At 38.6% G+C, this 20,158-nt stretch overlaps 1 protein-coding gene and 1 pseudogene across 2 annotated transcripts; one reads left to right on the forward strand and one right to left on the reverse strand.

The window, feature by feature from the left end:
• Window positions 1-2,201: 2,201 nt before the first annotated feature.
• On the reverse strand, window positions 2,202-13,221 carry bco1l (beta-carotene oxygenase 1, like). The gene is made up of 11 exons (XM_085152820.1): window positions 12,903-13,221; window positions 11,869-11,997; window positions 11,641-11,770; window positions 10,652-10,799; window positions 10,307-10,454; window positions 9,695-9,915; window positions 4,663-4,929; window positions 4,487-4,592; window positions 4,321-4,415; window positions 3,177-3,288; window positions 2,202-3,080 (listed from the first exon to the last, which is right to left on the reverse strand). The coding sequence occupies exons 1-11, from the start codon at window positions 12,964-12,966 to the stop codon at window positions 2,920-2,922; spliced, it is 1,581 nt and encodes a 526-aa protein (XP_085008946.1). The 5' UTR covers window positions 12,967-13,221; the 3' UTR covers window positions 2,202-2,919.
• A 3,332-nt stretch (window positions 13,222-16,553) lies between these two features.
• On the forward strand, window positions 16,554-20,028 carry LOC146491438 (uncharacterized; annotated as a pseudogene). Its single transcript, XR_014872586.1, has 7 exons — window positions 16,554-16,986; window positions 17,176-17,851; window positions 18,348-18,393; window positions 18,746-18,828; window positions 18,918-19,028; window positions 19,140-19,413; window positions 19,763-20,028. The product of XR_014872586.1 is annotated as an uncharacterized LOC146491438 (transcript).
• Window positions 20,029-20,158: the final 130 nt, after the last annotated feature.

Below are 20,158 nucleotides of genomic sequence, written 5' to 3' on the forward strand. Positions count from 1 at the left end.
TTTATGTGTGATTGTTTTCACTGTAGATGGTGACTTATTAGCCTCACAAGTGGTCAGAGGATTGATTGGTTGAAAATATTTACAAACTTGTGCTGCTAGCCAAGCAGTCACGTTTCCAGTGAGTTACTGAGGGTTTATGCTTCAGCAGGAAATCTACGTTGTAGCGATGTCATAACTGCAAACCCCTCTGAAACTTCACGGTATAACCTGATATGCGCCTTCCTGAAAATGTAACTATACACCTGTTCAGTGCCGTCTGTCTTCTGTGCATTTCCTTTTCTTTTTTTTTTACTGCAGTTTTTGAATTGATCAGTGAGAGGATCAATCATTCTCCAGCATATAGAGTAACAATTATAGCATCAAAATAAGGATTCAAAACTGTCAAATTCCCGGAGAGCAATTGCTGAAGCTGTAAAAATGAAGGTGAGGGAATGAAAATAAAAATATATCTACCTCTGAAAACAAAACTGACCATAACAAAGACAAAGCACCCAGGAGGGGAAAAAAGTCCCTGCATTTTATTTGTTTCAGCTGCCACCGCATATAAAACATGCAGAGATGACCAAAAGAATTAACACATAATGAACCAATAGAAGCATGAATGCTTGTAACAGGGCAGGCCACCATGTCTAAATCAGGGCTCGTACTGTTCAATTAAAACACTTCTAATGTTGTACTCTTAAACAAGTAAGTGTGCTAATGAAAGAATCAAAATTAATGTTTACAATCTATTTATAATAGACACAATGGAAGTATCATTATTGCAAATGTTTTCATTTTCCTGAAGTCTCTATTTTTCATTCAGTCTTCACACTGTGATAAACAAGGTGTTTGTGGTTGTGAGTAAATTAAATGTTAAGTGGCATGAGTGTCAGTCATCTGGCTGGTAAATTTACTAACCAACAATTGTCAAATTGTGTTACAGCTAACTGGCTAACGTTAGCAAAAATGTTGACAGTAAACTTGCTAACATCATACATGATCTTCTGTTTGTTGGTGAGAGACAACAATAATACACTCACCAGCCACTTCAACAATTTGTTAATACAAATCAGCCAATCAGTTGGCTGCAACTAATTGCATTTAGGCATGTAGACATGTTCAAAACGACTTGCTGAAAATGAGAAAAATGCTTTGTTGATGAAAGAATTTGGAAGAGAATGGTCGATCCCCTTGGAGCTAATAGGGAGACAGTAGTAACTCAAGTAATCACTGATCACATCCAAGGTAGCAGAAGAAGGAGAATACAGAAGAGCATTTCTGAATGCACATCAACAGATTGGGTGCCATTCCTGTCAGCTAGGAAGAGGAAACTGAAGCTACAGTTTCACATAGGCTTACAAAAATTCCACAATAAAAGACTGCAAAAACTGTTGCCGGCTCTGATGAGACACGCTGCTGTGAGATTCAGATGGTAGGGTTAGAATTTGAGCAATATGAAAGCATGGATCCATCCTTCCTTATATCAAAGGTTCAGACTGGTGGTGGTGGTATAATAGCATGGGGTTATTTCCTTGGCACTTTTTCTAAACACCACAGCCTACATGAATATATTTTGCTGACCATGTCCATCCCTGTATGACCATAGTGCACCAGTCTTCCGATGGCTTCTTCCAGCATGATAGCACAAAGCTCAAATCATCTCAAACTGGTTTCTTGAACACGACAAGGACTTCATTCTACTCAAATGGCCTCTACAACCACCAGAGCATCTTTGGGATGTGTTGGAACGGGAGATTTGCATCATGGATGAACAGCTGAAAAAAATCTGCAGCAACTGCAGTATACCATATAAAGTGATTGTTGGACATAAACTATAGTAAAACTCTCTTTATATTCAGGCAGTACCACAAAATGTCAAAGTCACTAAATAGTCCATTATATAGTGAATAGTGAGTAATTTAGTTCTTATGTCAAACTCAAGGATGAATCCGTTCTACCATCTTTGATATCAATCTGCACCATAACTCAGGAGCTGATTTCTCTACCAGTTTGAAATTGTGCCGAGCTCCTGACTGGAATTTTGTTTGAAGCATCTCTATTTTACAGTTCACCACATTATCAATAACTGAAGCATCGGGTGATGTTGTGACTATAACTTACTGTTCAATCATGATCAACTGAATTGGCATACATATCAAAATATGGTCATGCATAAATAATATGGAAACACAGCAGTAGGGAAAAAAAGACAAAATAACTTACATTTAAGTCAGATTAGTTTATTTATATAGCTCTATCACAAAATACACATCTGTACAGCCAACAAAAGCCTCCATACTTAGACTCTTGAGTTCGATGAAGAATAGGAAATAATACCTCAAAAGGAAAGATGGAGGAAAACTTGACTGATTGGTGGGGGCACCCAACCACAGGGCAATATTTGTGGTCTGATGAGTATCTCGTGTTGGTTCATTTGGAACATCATAACAACATAACATACAGTAGCCATTTTCTCTTGAGACCCCTCGGGTCATTAGGTTTTAAATTAGGGCAGCAAACAGTAAGTTTGTTGTTTGCATAAGAAGACATATTTTAGTCTAAAAGTTGAGTAGTTAGAGCTTTTATGTATTAAATGAATTGTGTTTTATGCTTAATTTCTCAACATTTTTATGTTACAAAATAAAATCTCTGTAAATAAAGAAAAATGTTAACTTACCATAAAAGTTTCTACACGTGACTGAGGTGGAAACTTTGTGCAGCTATAATGAGATTTTCAAACATTGCTGATCTCACTTCATTTGTATTTTTAATACTATACATTCCCCTAAATCTGTCTTTTAAAGTGCTTTAAGATTAGCAAAGGTAAAGCGAGTAGCAGTAGATTTTTTGTGTCCACTGTTAACACTGGACATTGCTTAAAAGGTTTTTTAAAGATAAGTTTGACTTCATTGTCTACTTTACTTAAAAGATTCAATACTATGATGAATCAGCAGCGGGAATGAAAAGTCCGTGGAGGTCCATGTGGACAGTGGTGGGGATGGAGGCTCGGGCGATCTCCTCAAACGTTTTGGCATCGAGCACGAGCATGAACGGAGAAATGCTGGGATCCGCAGAAACAATGGATGACAGGATGACTCCTGGATAAGGAAAAAATACAATGGAAATACACATTTTGCTCTATTATTGTGGTTTCTAAATATATAAGTTTGTGTGCTTGACAGCGTAGCTCTCACCATCATCTTCCTCCACAGCTCCGGGAGATGCGACGAACACTGGCTCTGAAGGATAGCAGTCTCTCTGCACCCATTCAACGTGTTTCCTTTCAACGATGTCAAACTTGGCGATCTGTTGGGTCATAGTGTTAAAGCAGCAGACCTCAACAACCTTAAAATAGATCATCCTAATTTTGGTTCAGGCATTCACTGTCCTCACAGATTTGAGTATTCAGCACCATACTAGGCCAACAGTAACTGACGTTTTCACTTTGTTTGACTGAATGATTTAGTTTGATTAGTTTAAGATTAAGATTAACATTGTTCATCCTCATATGTGCATCTGTGGAAGTTATAGTGCATAAAATACAGCCAGCGTCGTAGTTGTTTCTAGCACTTGAAGATACCTATTGTCGTTTTCATGTAAAGAAACAGAATTTGCGTTACTGACTGATATTCAATTCATTTTTGCTACAAAACTTACAAAACTTTCCCAAAGCTGCCCCCACCCCCATCCCCCTGTTTCCGATGTTGAAATGGAGGCCTTGACCATAATTAATCCATGAAATTGGGTACATTTAAACTGGAGGGACCTTGCTTTAATTCATTTGAATGCTTATTAAAATGTTTTGCTTGTCTTGTCCTACTTTCATATAGGTCATTTAAGGCTGGAAGAAGGAGCTGGTTAATGCATTGTCTGGATTGGTCTGGATTGTCAACAAATAATGGTCTGGATTGTCAACAAAATCCAGACCATTATTTTTTCAGTCGTAAAACTGGTCAAACTCTAATTGAGGTGGTTTAGGCATGCATCCTGGGCAAAAAAGCTTCTAGGTGCATGCCCAACTTGGAATAGACCAGCAGGCAGAACCAGGTCGTGCTAGAGAGAATATTTCTCTCAGCTGGTGTGGAAAAACCTTGATATCCCCCCTGGGAAGGATGAAGGTAGTGGCCAGTAGAGCGAGAGCTCAACTGCTTAGACTCCTACCCTTATGACCCAGGCCCCAATAAGCAGCAGAAGATAGAAGGATAAATGTTTAGGAAAAAAATCACATTTGGTGTCCAATGTTAACCACATGGAAATGTGGTTCATGTATGTATAATTATTCACCCCAAAAGCAATGTAATTGATTTAATAAATTGATAATCAATAATGTTGCTTCACCTTGTTGGGATGAGGAGACCACTCTAGCCTGGAGCCATAGAAATATCTGTACTTTTTAGCGTTGAATTTGTAGTTGATCCCAGGCAGCTCCAAACCTTGAAGAGGAATCAGACTTGTTAGGTGGATCAGACAGTGTTTAATGACAGTCACTTTGTGGATGGCTAACCTATAAAAAGGGTGTCTGGCTGACAATAGATTGATCCGTCCTCCTGCAAAATTGCCTGAGCCGTTGTGTCAGTCAGAGTCACCAGATTAGATCCCCTGGGAGACTCCTGAAGAACAGGCAAATTGTTATTTATTGATGAAATAGAATGTAAGTGTGAGTGAATTTTCTAACTATACCTTGTTGATGTTGAGTGGAATAACAAATCTTTGGCAGGATGGTGGGGAGAAGCTCTTATGGCTCTGGATGAAGTTGCTAGTCTCTTTTTTGATGTTCTCCAGGTAGAACATGTTGTACAGGTTGCCGTCCGTGTAGCTGATCAGGTCAAACACCACATGGCCGTCATCCTCATAGGCATTGATGTGGTGAAAAACCACCAGGGCATTGGCATGAAAACATGTGGAGATTTTCTTTCCTGTTTTTCTATTGATGATATGAAAAAAAGTCTGCAAAAGAAAACAGGTAACAGTACTACGGAAAACCTCAAATACCTGTTATTACCAGAAATGTACTAGTCCATTGTTTTTTTGGTTTCTTGGGAGACTTCAAATCAGCAATGAGCAATTTCTTGTTGTGGAAAATTTAAATCGGTCTAGTTTTACATAATGAGTAAATCCAGCAAGATAGAAAATGACAAACTCAGTATTTGCGGTATCGCTACTATTCTGTGTTATTTCATATCTTAAGATGATTTAAATTTGTATAAATAATTTTATACTATGTTAGTGGTGCTTTTGTGCAGCGTACTTTTGTAGTACACTGTTGCCTGTTATGTTTTTGATGGCAGTACATACAATTATTTGGTTGGTTTCCTGGCCTTTGTTCAGGCTAGAATGCAAACTTCAAGCTTTAATATAGATCTGCAAAAAGAAGATCGCCAATTTTTGGTACTTCACCACTGGCTTCATTTTTCAGCCCAGATGTTTCTGCTTGGTTTTAAGGAGGCAGCATGCTTTAACAGAGTGATGGTATGTAACATTTTATGTTTTTCAATTTGTTCTGGTGCCCACAGTGGCACAGAGAACCAACATTGCACATTAAACTACAAATGTGAAGGGCCAAGGAGAGAGCCCTGTGGAATCCCACAAATAATCAGTATATACTGTCGGTGTAGTTTTTCTCCAACATTCCCTCTAAGCTGTGCAATTGCGCACTGCTGGCACGGTCTATGCACACAGAAAATCTGCATTGTGCACCTAAATTGAAATTAAAATTAAAACTTTAACCATTCTGTTTTGCAGTGTTAGTCAGTAAGTGACTGGCTGCTCCCATATGGGATTACAACAATGCCACCTTATCCCATAGTCCAGCCAATAATGCGATTCCCATTCCTACGCAGCTAATCAACGTCGTTGACAGGCTATGACAGCTTATGTGTCGACAGCAAAGCGGCTGATGGGAGTGAAGCCATGTTAATGACAACGTGTACAACCATTGGAGATGTGAGCAGGACAGACGGAACAATTGACGGAAAGTGTGGACTTTATACCAGTTTTTAAATTGTGTTGATAGACCACGTAAAACCGGAGTTATGATAAAAATATCTGCAATGTTTGGTTTTCTTCCTGAATACTACCGTTGTTTATATTTACTGCAGGAAGAAACTGTAAAAACAGCGTTTGCATGTATCAGGCTGTTGTTCTCCTATATCTCATAGTGGACAGAAACTATTTTTTTGGAGTGGCACAAATAATTTGTGTGGCATCAAATTTGATGCAGAACAGCTGATTGTTCTGTAAATAGTTTGAAATGTTTATTTAAAAAACCGCCTTGGCTGCATTTTTAGGTAAACAGCTGCAAAAACCTTTGTTGTTTGCATAACTCAGTTACTTTTTCAAAAAAGTAACTATATAATTAATTGTCCAACATTGGTCATTATATACTGTATTTTGCAGACAGAGTTACAGGACTCTCTCCCAGACCACAGATTCATACTCATAATACAAGTCAGAGCTTTATAAAAGAAAAGAAAGTTGTATTTTCAAAATTGGAGTTCAAGTTATTTTTACTTCCAATAGTGTTAACTAGTGGTGTAACGGATCACGGTTGATCCATAATCCGAACCGATCCCACTCCACGGTTCGACACGCACCTGATCCGAAGATTTGAAAAAGAAGGAAGAAAAGTATGTGTATGGTGCGCGTGGTCAGTCTGTCAAGCGATAGTTATGGTCAGTGCTAGCGGTCCAAGTGGAGGAGCAGAGGAGTTTGCGGCGTTTAAGCAGCCCTTTGCTGCCCAATCCGACCGGGCTAAAGCTATTACAAAAGCTACTGGGGTGTTTAGCTGCAGACGGGAGGTCATATTCCTTGTGCAAAACAAGGGGTTTAAACTATGATGAACATAGTTCATAGTTGATGATGAACATAGTTGCTTGAGCCACGCTATGATCTCCCGTTGCGCATCCACTTCAGTGACAAGATCGTGGCTGTAGCTCAGGTGGCAGAGCAGGTCAGCCACTAATCTGAAGGTCGGTAGTTCGATCCCAGGCTGCCTCCTGGCAGCATGCCAGTAGCCGTGTTTGCCTACTGGTGGTGGTGGTGGCGCCAGTGTCCGGCAGCCTCGCCTCTGTCAATGCGTCCCGGGGCAGCTGTGGCTACAATGTAGCTTGCCATCACCAGTGTGTGAATGTGTGTCAGCCGTGAATGACTACATTCAGTCATTCACGACTGACACACATTCACACGCTGGCGATGGCAGAATGTAGAAGCGCTTTGGGGTCCTTAGGGACTAGAAAAGCGCTATACAAATGACCATTTACCATAATGCTGTAATTTGATTATTTTAATAAACCATGTGTGCAGTGGCGTGTCCAGACGCCAACCAGACTGGCCATCCCGAAACTAAAACAATAACATTTAATGAAATATCAAATGTACGATTATGGTTTCACATTGACGGTCAGATATCCGAGGGTAAGTGAATGCAGCACCGGCTTCTGCACTCTGAGCATCATGTTAGCAAAGGTAGGAGAGCCAAGCACGAAAGAGGCACCGCAGAAAACATTTTTTCGGTGAAATATTAACAAGTTAACATAGCTGGACTAGCCATCGGACATTTGCAAGGTAGGCTGATGACTTATTTATTTTTATTTTTTTTGTAACGGCATGAACAATGAGAGGTGGTGGATTGGCCAGATGCTGGCCGATTTGTAAAAATAACTCCGTTGTTTGGTGGTGGCTATGGCGGAGCTTCCACAGAGGCAACAGGTGGATGAGGGAAGGGGAGGCAGGAGGAGGAGAGACCCGAGGCAGCCGCCGGTCCGAGTATCAGGTGAACTGAACTTCAGGTAAGAAGTTATGACCTGCAGTCTATCTGGGTCAGATATAAACCAAGTTTAGATGTAGTTTATTTTCGTTGTGCTGACTTTTTACAGTCAGTTACAATAACTCGTACTGCGTGGGCTAGCATGACCTTTCTATACAGCTGTTCGGTTGCTATGATGTTACTGATAGTGAACTTTATTTTATTCATAAGGTTAGTTAGTAGAGTTGCCAACGGCTCCTTAAAAATGGAATGGTCCCTCATTCAGAGAAAATATTACGTGTTTGTATTGAGCTGAGAAGAGACACATTTCATCCCGGACTTTAGCTAGAATGGAAAAAGACACAAAGCTGGAGTTATTCTGTTGTTACGCTGCACAGCTGTCTCTTCTTCTCTCACCCCCCCCCCCCTTCTGTTGCTACTTCAATCATGAAACTGATCAATGATCAATGATGGGCTTTTCTCTCTTGTTTATTTATCCCCCACTTTGCCAGAAACAGGAAACCAGCGGATGTCAGCTAAACAATAGCAGCACGTTTAAGCTTGATCAGCTGTTGTTAGAATTTATTTAATATTAATTTCTAGTATCAGCTGATGTTTGCTGGAGCCACAGCTGTAAAAGCTGCTGGTCATGATGTCGGTTTGGATATGTAGTGAGAGGGAAACATGAGGATGAAACCAGGAGATGTCCTTACTGAATCATCAGAGCTGAACAGGTGATGGAGAAACAGGTTTACCTTTTAGGTGACATAAACGAGTTGAAGGGAAGTTATGAACTGTTGCTGAGAGACAAATAACACCAGGATCCTTTTCTAAGAAGCTGACAGCTGATAGCTGTGCAGGGGCGGATCTAGCAAAGTGTTGCCAGTGGGCCAGGTAGGGCATTAACAGGGAGAGGGGGGCACAAAGAAATACTTTTCTTTCTTATTCTCATTTAAAATATTTAGCTTTTATTAAATAATTATCTGAATCTTGCGAACAAAGTTTTTATCTGACGTAAAATGTATAGAAATCATACATATACCAAAAAGACAGTGTACATCACTGTCACAACAGCATTTGTTTTCATTCAAAGGCTTTATGGCTTTAATACCTGGTGGGCTGGTCTGTAGTGAAAATGCCCAATTTTTTGTCCCAGTCCAGCCCTGCAGGTTAATACTGGCAGTGTCACCGTGCCAGCTGACTGTATTTCATCATCAGCCAGTGTTGTTCTTTATACATCAATATTACCAAAGTTTACCATAAGGCAGCATATAAAGTATTTACTTGCTTTCAGGTTTTATTCAAATGTTAGTCTTTTCCTGTTTCAAAATCAAACACCAGTTTGTGAGAAGATTATCTTATTTTTTAATAGGCATTGGTTTTGCATTGGCTAATTTGCCAATTGTATGTTAAAAATGTTCGTATTTTAATATTCAAAAATGTTTTTGCCCAAAACATATGTGCACTACATGTCAGTAAAAATACTATGCAAATATTGATGTCCTTGACTGCTGAATAAACACTGACTGATTGTATCTCTTGTACTTCATCAATGCAGTATCTAAAAACTTTGCACCGTAGTGGTTAAAATCTCATTCTAATAAGAGTTAAAAGCGCATTCGGTTATTAGGTTTATAGGGTTATTGAATTATGGTTAACGGTTGGTAGAATTGTTTTTAACATTATCTGCCAATTACATCTGCCACCCTTCTCCAAATCTGTGCCCCTACCTGGCCTCTCCAACAAAAATTTTCTAGACACGCCACTGCATGTGTGACCACAGTGCACACGTCTGCTGTTGCTCACAGTGGTCCAAGGGACCGCTCAGGGAGTTTGTGTGTTCGTTTAGACACATGAAAAATTAGAGGGAACATTGTTTTTCTCGGAGTAGATTTTTTCTTAATAGCTTAAATGACAACTTATATATAATTTCACTATTAGGAGTTGATAAAAATTTGGAAGACTTACCATATCATCCTGATCAAATTTGAGGCAGCCTCCCCAGTTGACCCCCCTGATGTAGGCAGTGGCAAGTTTGACAATATCCAGTTTGAAAGGTTGCTCCACAAACACAATATAGTTCTCAGTCATGCCAAAGCTGTGGAAGTAGCTTGGAAAAAGTGAGGAGCGAAAAGGGACTGAACAGATCTGCTGCACTTTCCTCAGCGCTGACTTTTTGTGATTTTTATCTGAAACAGTCAACACAGTGTTGTAAGCTTCACTTTAATTGCTTGTTACTCTGTTCACTTGTCTTCATTTCTTGATTTTAAAAAGGGAGAACCAATAATTTAAAAATCATTAATGAAGTAAATGAAAGTAAATGAAGCAAATGAAAATAAAGTGAGCTACTGTGACACATACTTTGTAGCTCACTTTATTCGTACATAGTGTAACAGTTCATATCAACTGTCTTCTTTGAGAGGTCTGATTGTGGTGTCATAAATCAATTAAACCTAAGTTGTAATCAAACGAATACGTGGCTCATGGAGCACACAATGGCCAATAAGTAACTTTACTGCTTGAGGATTTAAAGTTTAACAGAAATAAACAGGACAGAATTAATTACTGCAGACACCATACCTGAGGCATCAGCTGGGACTTTGAAGATCATATATTTTGGCTGGCCAAAACCAATAATAGCAGTCCCCATATTGTACGTATTGCCCTCCTCATCGTAGTGTGGATGAGCCGTTGCTAGGTTCAAGGCAATGTGGTTCCTGTAGTTTTTCTGAAATTAATACAGGGCAGTACATTTGAGGAAGGACAAATCGTTCACAGAGATGCTTGTTGCCATTATATCCAACTGTGGTGCTAAACAAAACTCATATAGTTACTTTTTACCTTTGGGCATTCAACAGTGGACCATTTAACGAAAACCTGAACCTTTTTAAAACGTTCCCAGACAGTATGTGCAGACTAACTTACCCTGCCGATAGTTTCCAGGGTGTTAGGGTCAATCTGATTTATGTAATTGACCTCGGAGGAAGCGTAGTAGTCCTGACCATAACGAATTATGTTGATCAAGTTGTTGTCAGTAAAGTCAGGAATGACATTCTGGAGGTGCGTGAATGCCCTGGTGAGAGAGCGTGGAGGGTTTTTTTGGGGCACACAGCTGAAATAATTCAGTATTGGTATACATTCCTAAGAAAACAAATATCCAATCAACCAAACGTCTTTAGCTAATGTTTATGCAAGTACACCTCTTACTAACCCAGAGAATTGCATTTTGCACTTTCATGAACTGATGAATTGAAGCAGGTATTCTGATTTAAAAACATCAGAAAAACCTCAAGTGTCTTGGCTAGTCTGTCCCAGTTTACTTAAAGTGGTCTGTACATATCTGAAATCATCAAACCCCAAATGGACCAAGACCACAATTCAATTCAATTCAATTCAATTTTATTTATATAGCGCCAAATCACAACAAATGTCGCCTCAAGGCGCTTCATAGATACAGAGAAAAGCCCAACAATCATATGACCCCCTATGAGCAAGCACTTTGGCGACAGTGGGAAGGAAAAACTCCCTTTTAACAGGAAGAAACCTCCGGCAGAACCAGGCTCAGGGAGGGGCGGCCATCTGCTGCGACCGGTTGGGGTGAGAGAAGGGACTTGTAAGGTTTGATTCAGATTTCTATGTTCATCCATCCATTTAGCTCTTGTTGTATGCTAGGTAAACTAACACAGAACTGTGATATCCATCCATGATAAATTGAAGCAGAGACTTTAGATGTACTACACTTGTTCAGTTCCAGATTTAAAATCTCTTATGTCTACTAAACATAGAAAGCTAGAGTGGACAAAAGCTGAATGGGCTGAACTTGAGCTTTTTAAGTCTGTTCTGGACTGAAACGAGAAAGATCTGAAATCTGAGTATTATATGTTCTGTAAGATCATGATCTGGATGGGATTTACCTGGAGAAGATGTTTTTGCAAGGATCAGGGTAGATCATGGTGCCAAACTCAGAGACAACAATCTTGTCTGCCCTGATGTTTCTCTTATAGGTGTCGCTCTTCAGAAACTTACTTCTGTAAGTCACCTCACCTGAAATAGCAATATCAGAACATTGAACATATTCAGCAGTACCATGGACAACTGACAGTCAACAGTTAAATGATGCTGAAGGTTTATCAAAGTCTGACCATTGCTGAAGGTGAAGCTGTGGATGAGCGACAAGCCGTCAAACCAGTGGTTGTACTCAGAGTTACCTACAGAGAAAAGCCCAGGCCCGTTCCTCAGCAGGGTGCCCTGAAGCCAGGAAGGGACAGATCCTGCAGGTCAAAGGTTACAAACACCACTGTTAATGGGCTTTAAATCCATTCTTAACACAGGCTTTGTGAAAGCAATCTAACCAAAAGGTCCATTGTGGAGTTGTGGAACTTTTTTATCTTACTACACTTTTGGGGTTTGGATTACTGTGAAGTGATCAAAAGGTTGTAAACTCCTAACTTGAAATTTTAATGGACGTTAGGTTAAGAAAGAACTGTTAACCAGAAGAGCTCAATAAAAATAAGTGATAGAGGGCCACAATCCTAATTTCAGTGATAACTGAAGCAAAGTCAGATCCACCAGAAATTAATTAATGCAAAATTAAAGCCCCATGTGTCCTTTAAATATCTCCATAAATCCATGTTTTAAAGACACCACAGTTATGATTCTTATATATAAAATGGGAAAATGGTTCTGGTTAAGGTATTGATATAAAGGAACATTTGCATTTAAGAATTTTCACTGTGAGGTAATTTTGGAGGATAATGAAATGTAACTACTAATAAACTACTCCATGATTATAATCATTAAATGGTCAGCAACTCCAGTGCCACACAACAGGTTAATAATAATAATAATAATAGTAATAATAATAATAATATATACAGAGCTTATGACTTGACTTGAGTCATCCATTCAGTCTGACACATGCAAAGCACATAAAACAAACATCTGCTCAGGATTTCCTCTATATGACCAATAAAAGCTGCAAAGTTTCTAATTTAACATAAAACATAATGTAATGTCAGCAGACAGTCTATTTGAGCCTATTCTAACCTTTTGAGCTGTATGTTTTGTTTTTGTTTGTTCAGGTGGAAACCTTCCAAAAGAGCAAGCTGAATTTATTAATGACTCTTTAAACCAACAGACTCAACATTTTACAAACTCTTTAATGGTTCAAACTTACCTTTCACTTCGGCTTTCACTGGCTCTGGAGTTTCACATCCATTTCTTGAAATAATTGACTGCATGCTTTTCTTCCTGAGCTACAAGCCTCATATGTTTCCCAGAGTGCACTGCTCCGATTGAGTCCCACCTCTGATTGAAAACACAGACAGCAGCTGACTACGTGATACTTGCAGGCTTCAGGAAATATAAGTGCAGCAGATTATGTAAGTGATTATGTAAGTGGAATGGACTTTACTTGGCTTTTCATAATAAAAGTCTGCCTGTTGGCTTACTTCAAGCACCATTTAGATGTTAATAACTGGGCTTATGTTGTCCACAGCTACATTACATTCATCAAATCAGACAAATCAAAACAACTAAAACATAATTTTAACTATATTTTACATTTTTATTTAATTTGATCTATAGGCTCTGTCACTTTTTGGTTTTTACACAAAATTCAATTGAAACAACATATTTTTTATTTAAAAATCCAAACTTATTTTAATGTTTTATACTATCACTATATCTCTAAACGGTCTTATTGCCAATTTTTCTTTTGCGTCTTTAAAGCTGGATGAGTCTGATTGATAATCTGTAAGCCAGTGATAAGAATTCTCATTACCTAAATATGAACTGTAAATTGCTGTGTTGTTCAATAGTTATGTCTAGCTTTATAGCTAGAAATGTATATTTCACTTTTACAGTTTACTAAGAGGCATGACTTTGACTAACAGCAAACATTTGGATCTTTTTGGTTTAGAAACAATAATTGTTTACAGTTGATTTCAGCATTAGGTGCTAATTAAATCATTGCAGCACCAATCATCATAGTCCAGCTGAAACACATATTGACTTTGTACACTATAAAAAGTCCAACACATCCTGTTTATCACCTCCACCTGCGTGTAATGTAAAGTAACAGATGTAATCTAAATCAGTTTACAACTTTGCAAATGCTCTTATCGGGATATTTCTCCAGGTCAGAGTGTGTCCTAGAAATTACTCAACCTAGAATAATACATCATAGTGTAACACCTATTAGAAGCTTTGACTCAGCATTTGATTGTTACATAATGAATGACATGATTTAATCCAATCTACTTAGATTCTTTATTTACCTTTTTTTCTCCTTTACATCTGTTAAATAGCTACTTTGCAGATTAAAATATTCATTCAAAATCAGAACCTCATCTTTTGGTATATAAACATCATTACAGTGATTTACCTTTAGAAATGTTTTGTATATAGACCCTACTTTCACAGATGCATCAGCTGTGGACCAATACCTAGATTTGAATAAACAATTTGGCTGAAATTGATGGCAAGTCATCGGTTAGTTGAACCTCAGATTCAGGGGTTCCTGCAGGACCATTGGGTATCTGGCTTGTTGTTGTAAGCTTTGGTCTCTGTACAACTGCAATGAAAGCTTCATCTCCATCGCTTGCTATAAGGCCTATTTGTTCCTGGTAGACAGTGAACAGTCAAGGTATGGAGGGTGTCACATTTTCAGATTCTTATCTTTGCGTTTTGTGGAGGATGTAGGTCTGCTGTCTTCAACAAACAACGACTTCCACTGGGTCGATGTACTGGGATGATAGCAGCTGACTGTAAAGTTGTTGAGTTACGAATCAGCACCTCCAACTCTGAATTCATTGTTTTCAACTGGAAAAGAGTGCAGTGTCTCTTCAAGCTGTGAGTGAGAAGTATCTCAGGTCTGTTCAATGAGTTAGAGGAGAGCGCAGTGAGATATTGACAGACTGATTACTGTACCAGTCTGTTGTGGTAAAGAGACCAAGATACCTCTTATGTGATTTTTTTTTTTAGCTTGTCCAACTAGGAGTAGACCACAGGTAAGACCAAAGACATACTGTAGAGATTACATCTCTCAGAGGGTGGCTGGAGAAAGTCTGAGAGTGGCAGAAAATGGATGGTGGCCTAAGCAGATGCTGATACTTTGGTCCTGCTTTTTTAATTTATTTTTTGTTGTTAGTTATTCAGCCTTTGCATCAGAACAAGAAATTAAAAATAATAATTATAATTATTTACAATGTAAATAGAGAGTAACTTCTCACTCACGCACCAATGTCTGACTTTCTTATGGCTACATCAGGGGTGTCCAAACTTTTTTCACTGAGGGCCACATACATAAAAATATAGGAGGGGCTGGGCCACTTAATAGAAATTAGGTATATAACCTTAAATTTAGTGTTAGAAAAAAGTTAGAAAAATCACTGAAAAGTGGTCGATTATGTTATATTGGTGAATATAATTAAAGACAAAACTGCCTTCATCACAGCTTTCCATAAATGGATCTTTATTGATTTATTCAGAAAAAGCTTTGGTAGCTCATTCTCAGAACAGCAGCCTCAGATTTCTTCTTAGACAGAAGATTTACAGCACAGAGAAAAACAATAAAGGGGAAAATGGGACGGGCACATTTCAAGCTTGTTATTTAAGTTATTAGGCTTAGCAACACTATTAACGTTCGTTTGAAACATTATCAACATTAACAGACTGAACTGGACTTAATAACAGCAGTGCATATAATTTTAGTAAATTATTCTGGTGAGTATCAGCTGCGCTGGGTATGTAAATCGGGACATCCAGCCGCGGTGCTGATCGCCACTCGTGCCAAAAATCAGGACAAAAGTCACTTGATCAAGGAGCAAATCTGCATCAGATGAGATCAGCTGACTTTGCGTGTGCGCGCGCTGTGCACAGCGCGTGTACTCCGTGTGTTAACAAGAAAAACGCATATAAGAAAGTGGTGCGTAAAAACAGTGACAGAATTGATGCGCATTATTGATATTTGAAGCATGTGTACCTGCACATTAACACACGGGTACTGTGGAATATATTTTTTACTCACCTAAAGCGCTCGTGCTCTCGTCCACTCCCCGCAAAAAAATTAGCAGCTGTGCGGTGTCTGTGGCATCGGTGCTCTTATCGCATGCGATGGAGTAAAAATCAAAAGCACAGCTTTATCAGACGGTTGCAGTTTAATGTTGGCTGACGAGTCTTCAATGCGTCGCACAACTGGATTTCTGGACATGCTGACGTTGTGGAAGTCCTGCACTTTTTCAGGGCACATTATTTCGGTAACTTTAACGAGGCCGTGTTTTATGAGGTCTCCATCTGAAAAAGGCTTGCCATGTCTTGCCATGAGTTGGGCGACCTCATAGCTGGCTATTGGAGCCTTTTCCTGGATAATTTGAGCACGAAAGAAATACTGTTGCTGACCCTGCAGGGGAGCTACCCTTTGCTTTAATTTCTGCTCTCGCTCAGCACCAGTGTAGAATACATAGGCCTGATGTTTCGTTTCATAATGACGTCGTACATTATAGTCTTTCATAACTGCCACAGTTTCAGTGCAGATCAAACAGACACACGTTCCCTTGAATTCTTTGAAGAAATATTCACTCTCCCACCGTGTCTGGAATTTTCTGCACTCACTTTTCTACCTTTCGCTTCTTTGGTTCCCTATGGCGTTATTTTTGTGCCACTATTCTGAGCGCACGTAAAAAAAATTGCAGGTGCAAGTGTTGCATTTTGAGGAGAAATTTATTTTGAGCGTACAAAAGCTGAATTTGAGTGAACAAAATTCATTGCTGCGTGCAAAAAACGTATTTCAGTGTTTGCGCTTATCCATATACACACACAATAGCAGCCCCTCTCACTCAGCTTTTTCATTTGCGCTTGCTCGCAATGTGTTGCTTGCGCTCACAACATTCTCTGCTTCGTACGCTCAACTTTCTGTACACCGTTATAAGTGTGCCACAAATCCAACCAATCACAGACTTGGTTTCAAAAATTCTGATTGGCTCTTACGGTCTCCAATCAGCTCGCTAGCTACCGCCTTCCGGAAACACTGTCCGAAATGTAGCTAAATCCAGCTAAACTCTATCAAACACCAATTTGCGGATAATATCTTTAATTATTTAATTTAAAATATATTATTTTTTAAGACTATTGTTGGTGTAATGTAGTTGCATCATACAACCATGCCAACTGACTAATTTTTCCAAATTATCTTTGAGTAGCTCTCTTTTATGTCGTCGAATACTGAGCAGCAGTACGAAAACAGCATGTCCCGGCCACATGTAAGTAATATAAAATCATTTTGTACATTATTATTCGCTTGATAACTGACGTTAGCTAATTTGCAAACTATGCAAACTTGAAAAATGATGTACCTTATGTAGTTTGTTTTATGGGTTGTTTATTTTTGTCTGAGATACATCATTTCATTGTATTTTTCTAACTACTTGTCCATTTGCTGCTTTTAACAGGACATACTGAGACAGCAAATGATGCATAGACTCCTTTCTAAACTGGAAGCTGCTTTAAACCAACAACCACTAAATCTGGATTATTTGGAGTTCTTGACTCGTCATGAGCTTGTTCTGTTTGAATCTTTCTCTCAGCAAATAGGCGGTCTGTCAGAGATTACAGAGGCTCTACAAAACGTTTATCATCTGGTTCAGTGTGAAATTAACATCAGCTCTGTGGCCATTATTGAACTGGAAACAGAAGTTGGTCTGGGACCTGGCCACCCCAAAATCGTACTAGAGAGAGAAAAACTCAAGAACTTGTTGGACATTCAGCTGCCAGTCAGCTGCATTGCTAAATGTCTTGGTGTTTCAAGAAGAACAATCTACAGGAGGATGCAAGAATTTGACTTGTCTGTGAGAGGAACATACAGCACAATGAATGACCAAGAGCTGGACAACATCATATCGACTATCAAAAGTCAGATGCCAAATGCTGGCTATCGAATGGTTCAAGGACATTTGGTTTCTATGGGTCTCCGTGTTCAGTGGTGGAGAATGATGGCCTCCATGCATCGAGTTGATGCTGTAGGGATCTTCAAACGGATCACAGAACTAGGCTGTGTTGTGCGAAGAAGCTACTCGGTGCGAGGCCCTCTCCCCTGGTCCACGTAGACACAAATCACAAGCTAATAAGGTAAAATACCCACTCATATAGCTCTAACACAAGTTGGGCAGAAAGATGCACGTTATACTTTAAATCTGCTTTAATCAACTTTATCTGATAGGTCTTTCAGTGTATTTATAATATTTTAAAAAGCACTTGATAGAGTAATATTAAGTAAAAGTATTACAGGATGTGTAAGATAACCAGTAATATTGTTAATTGTAAATTTTCTTGAGCAATTATTTACACTTTGTATATCAATATTTTCCATGATAACAAGCCTATCAACACATAATACGGTAAGTGCTCCAGAAAACTTAAAAAAAAAAAAAATCATGACAAGAGAACTAAAATATTTAGTCTCATTGAACTTATAAACATATAAAAATGTTGGTATTATTTTCAGCACACCTGACAAGTGTCCAGTTTAAGTCAGTGGCAAGTGTGCATACTAAAAAATGTATTTTCAATGTCTTACATGTTCTGCAAATCAAGCCTCAATGAGATTGTTTTCCCTCTGAAACAGGTACAATGTTGTGATCTTTGGTGGAGTGGATGGCTACTCAAGGAAGGTAAAATTTCAACTGTTATGTAGAATATTTGGTAGTTTTGAAATGAGAGCTTTATTAGGTTATTTTTTATGAACATCAATTATTCAGTAAGCCAACATAGTGGACGATTTGCAATTTTTTTTTAAAATTTATAATCAGTTCTTTACAAAAAAAGGTTCAACTAAAAGGCCATTTTCATTTTTTGATAAGTACTACCAATATTGATGTATAGACTACTCAAGCTTTGAATTATGGTTATGAACATAGAACTGTAAAATATTCCTTGAACACTTATTATGAAACTGCATTATTAACTGAAAACTATACATGATCTGAAACCAGATCTTTAATTTTCCATTTGTTTTTACTGCAGGTCCTGTACTTGGATGCAGCAACTAACAACAGGGCAAAAACTGCATTCTCATTTTTCCTGAGATCAGCCCAGCTTCACGGCTTGTTTTATGCCCTGATTAAATTTATATGCCAGCAACAAGTTTCATTAAAGAAAACTTTAAAAATTCCTTAAAAATGTATTTTTATCATAGGGTTAGGGCAGATCAAGGAGTAGAAAACCTGGACATTGCACATTTCATGTTTGCCACAAGAGGAACAGGGAGAGCGAGTTTCATATCTGGAAAGAGTGTCCACAATCAGAGGTTAGTCTTTTGATGTTTTTTATATTATTATTGACTGCATGGGTAGATTGTTGTAGCAGTTCTGATATTGATTTGAAGCATGAAATACCTGAAATTCAAATGTATTTACAGAGTAGAACGACTTTGGCGTGATGTCTGGATTGCAGTCACTAGCAAGTACCGTGATATTCTTCACTCACTCGAGGAGGAAGGCCTGCTTGACATTTCAGATGTCATTCATCTCTTTGGTGTCCACTACATCTTTGTCCCTCGACTCCGAGCAGATCTTGTCACCTTTGTTGGAGGATGGAATAATCATCCCCTCAGGACAGAAGGTGGTCTCACTCCTGAACAGCTCTGGTGTATGGGACATCTACAAGAGCTGGACGAGGGCGAGAGACTTGAGGTACCAGATCATAATCTGATTTTTTTTTTTTTTAATTTAAATGTTGAATTTTAAAATTTTAGTTAGCAGTTAACTCTGCTCTTCTAAAATTAACAAATTAAACACTTGTAGCACATCTGGGAGATGCTTCTGGTGATTTTATACATTCTTGCTTATCAATTACCACTAATCTAAATTACAGTAAGAAGAACATGAAAACAAAGGCATTCTTTTTAAATTGTTGTATTTAATGGAAAAAACGCTTACACAAAATAACATTCCTCCCAAAAGTATTTATATATATATAAATATATAAATATATATATATATTCTGGAATAATGACCATTATATATGTTTGTGGATTTGAAGGAGCTTCAGGATCCAGACATTGACTGGGAGAGTGCTGTACTGCAAGAAGAATCTAACAGCACAGTTGTGGTTCCTGAAGTTGAATGCCCACTGGATGAGGAAACCCTGGAGGGACTTCAGAGAACAATTAATCCCTTGGAACATTCTGAGTCACACGGTCGTGACCTGTACATACAATTCTTGCTACAGGTGTCAAACCAACAGTGACACTTAACATGGACGTGAAAGTCAACGCTCTTTTAAGTTCTCAAATACTGGATTTCTTTGCTAAAACATTCAGATTACAAGTAGACAAGCAAACAAAGCACTTGCTTATTATCTATCAACGTAGGACCCTACACAAAGTTTTGAAGTCTTGTCATTTTCATGAAACAGCTACGAACATCTTAACAGCTA

Source organism: Neolamprologus multifasciatus, chromosome 23 (assembly GCF_963576455.1).
Source record: "Neolamprologus multifasciatus chromosome 23, fNeoMul1.2, whole genome shotgun sequence".
NCBI lineage: Eukaryota > Metazoa > Chordata > Actinopteri > Cichliformes > Cichlidae > Neolamprologus > Neolamprologus multifasciatus.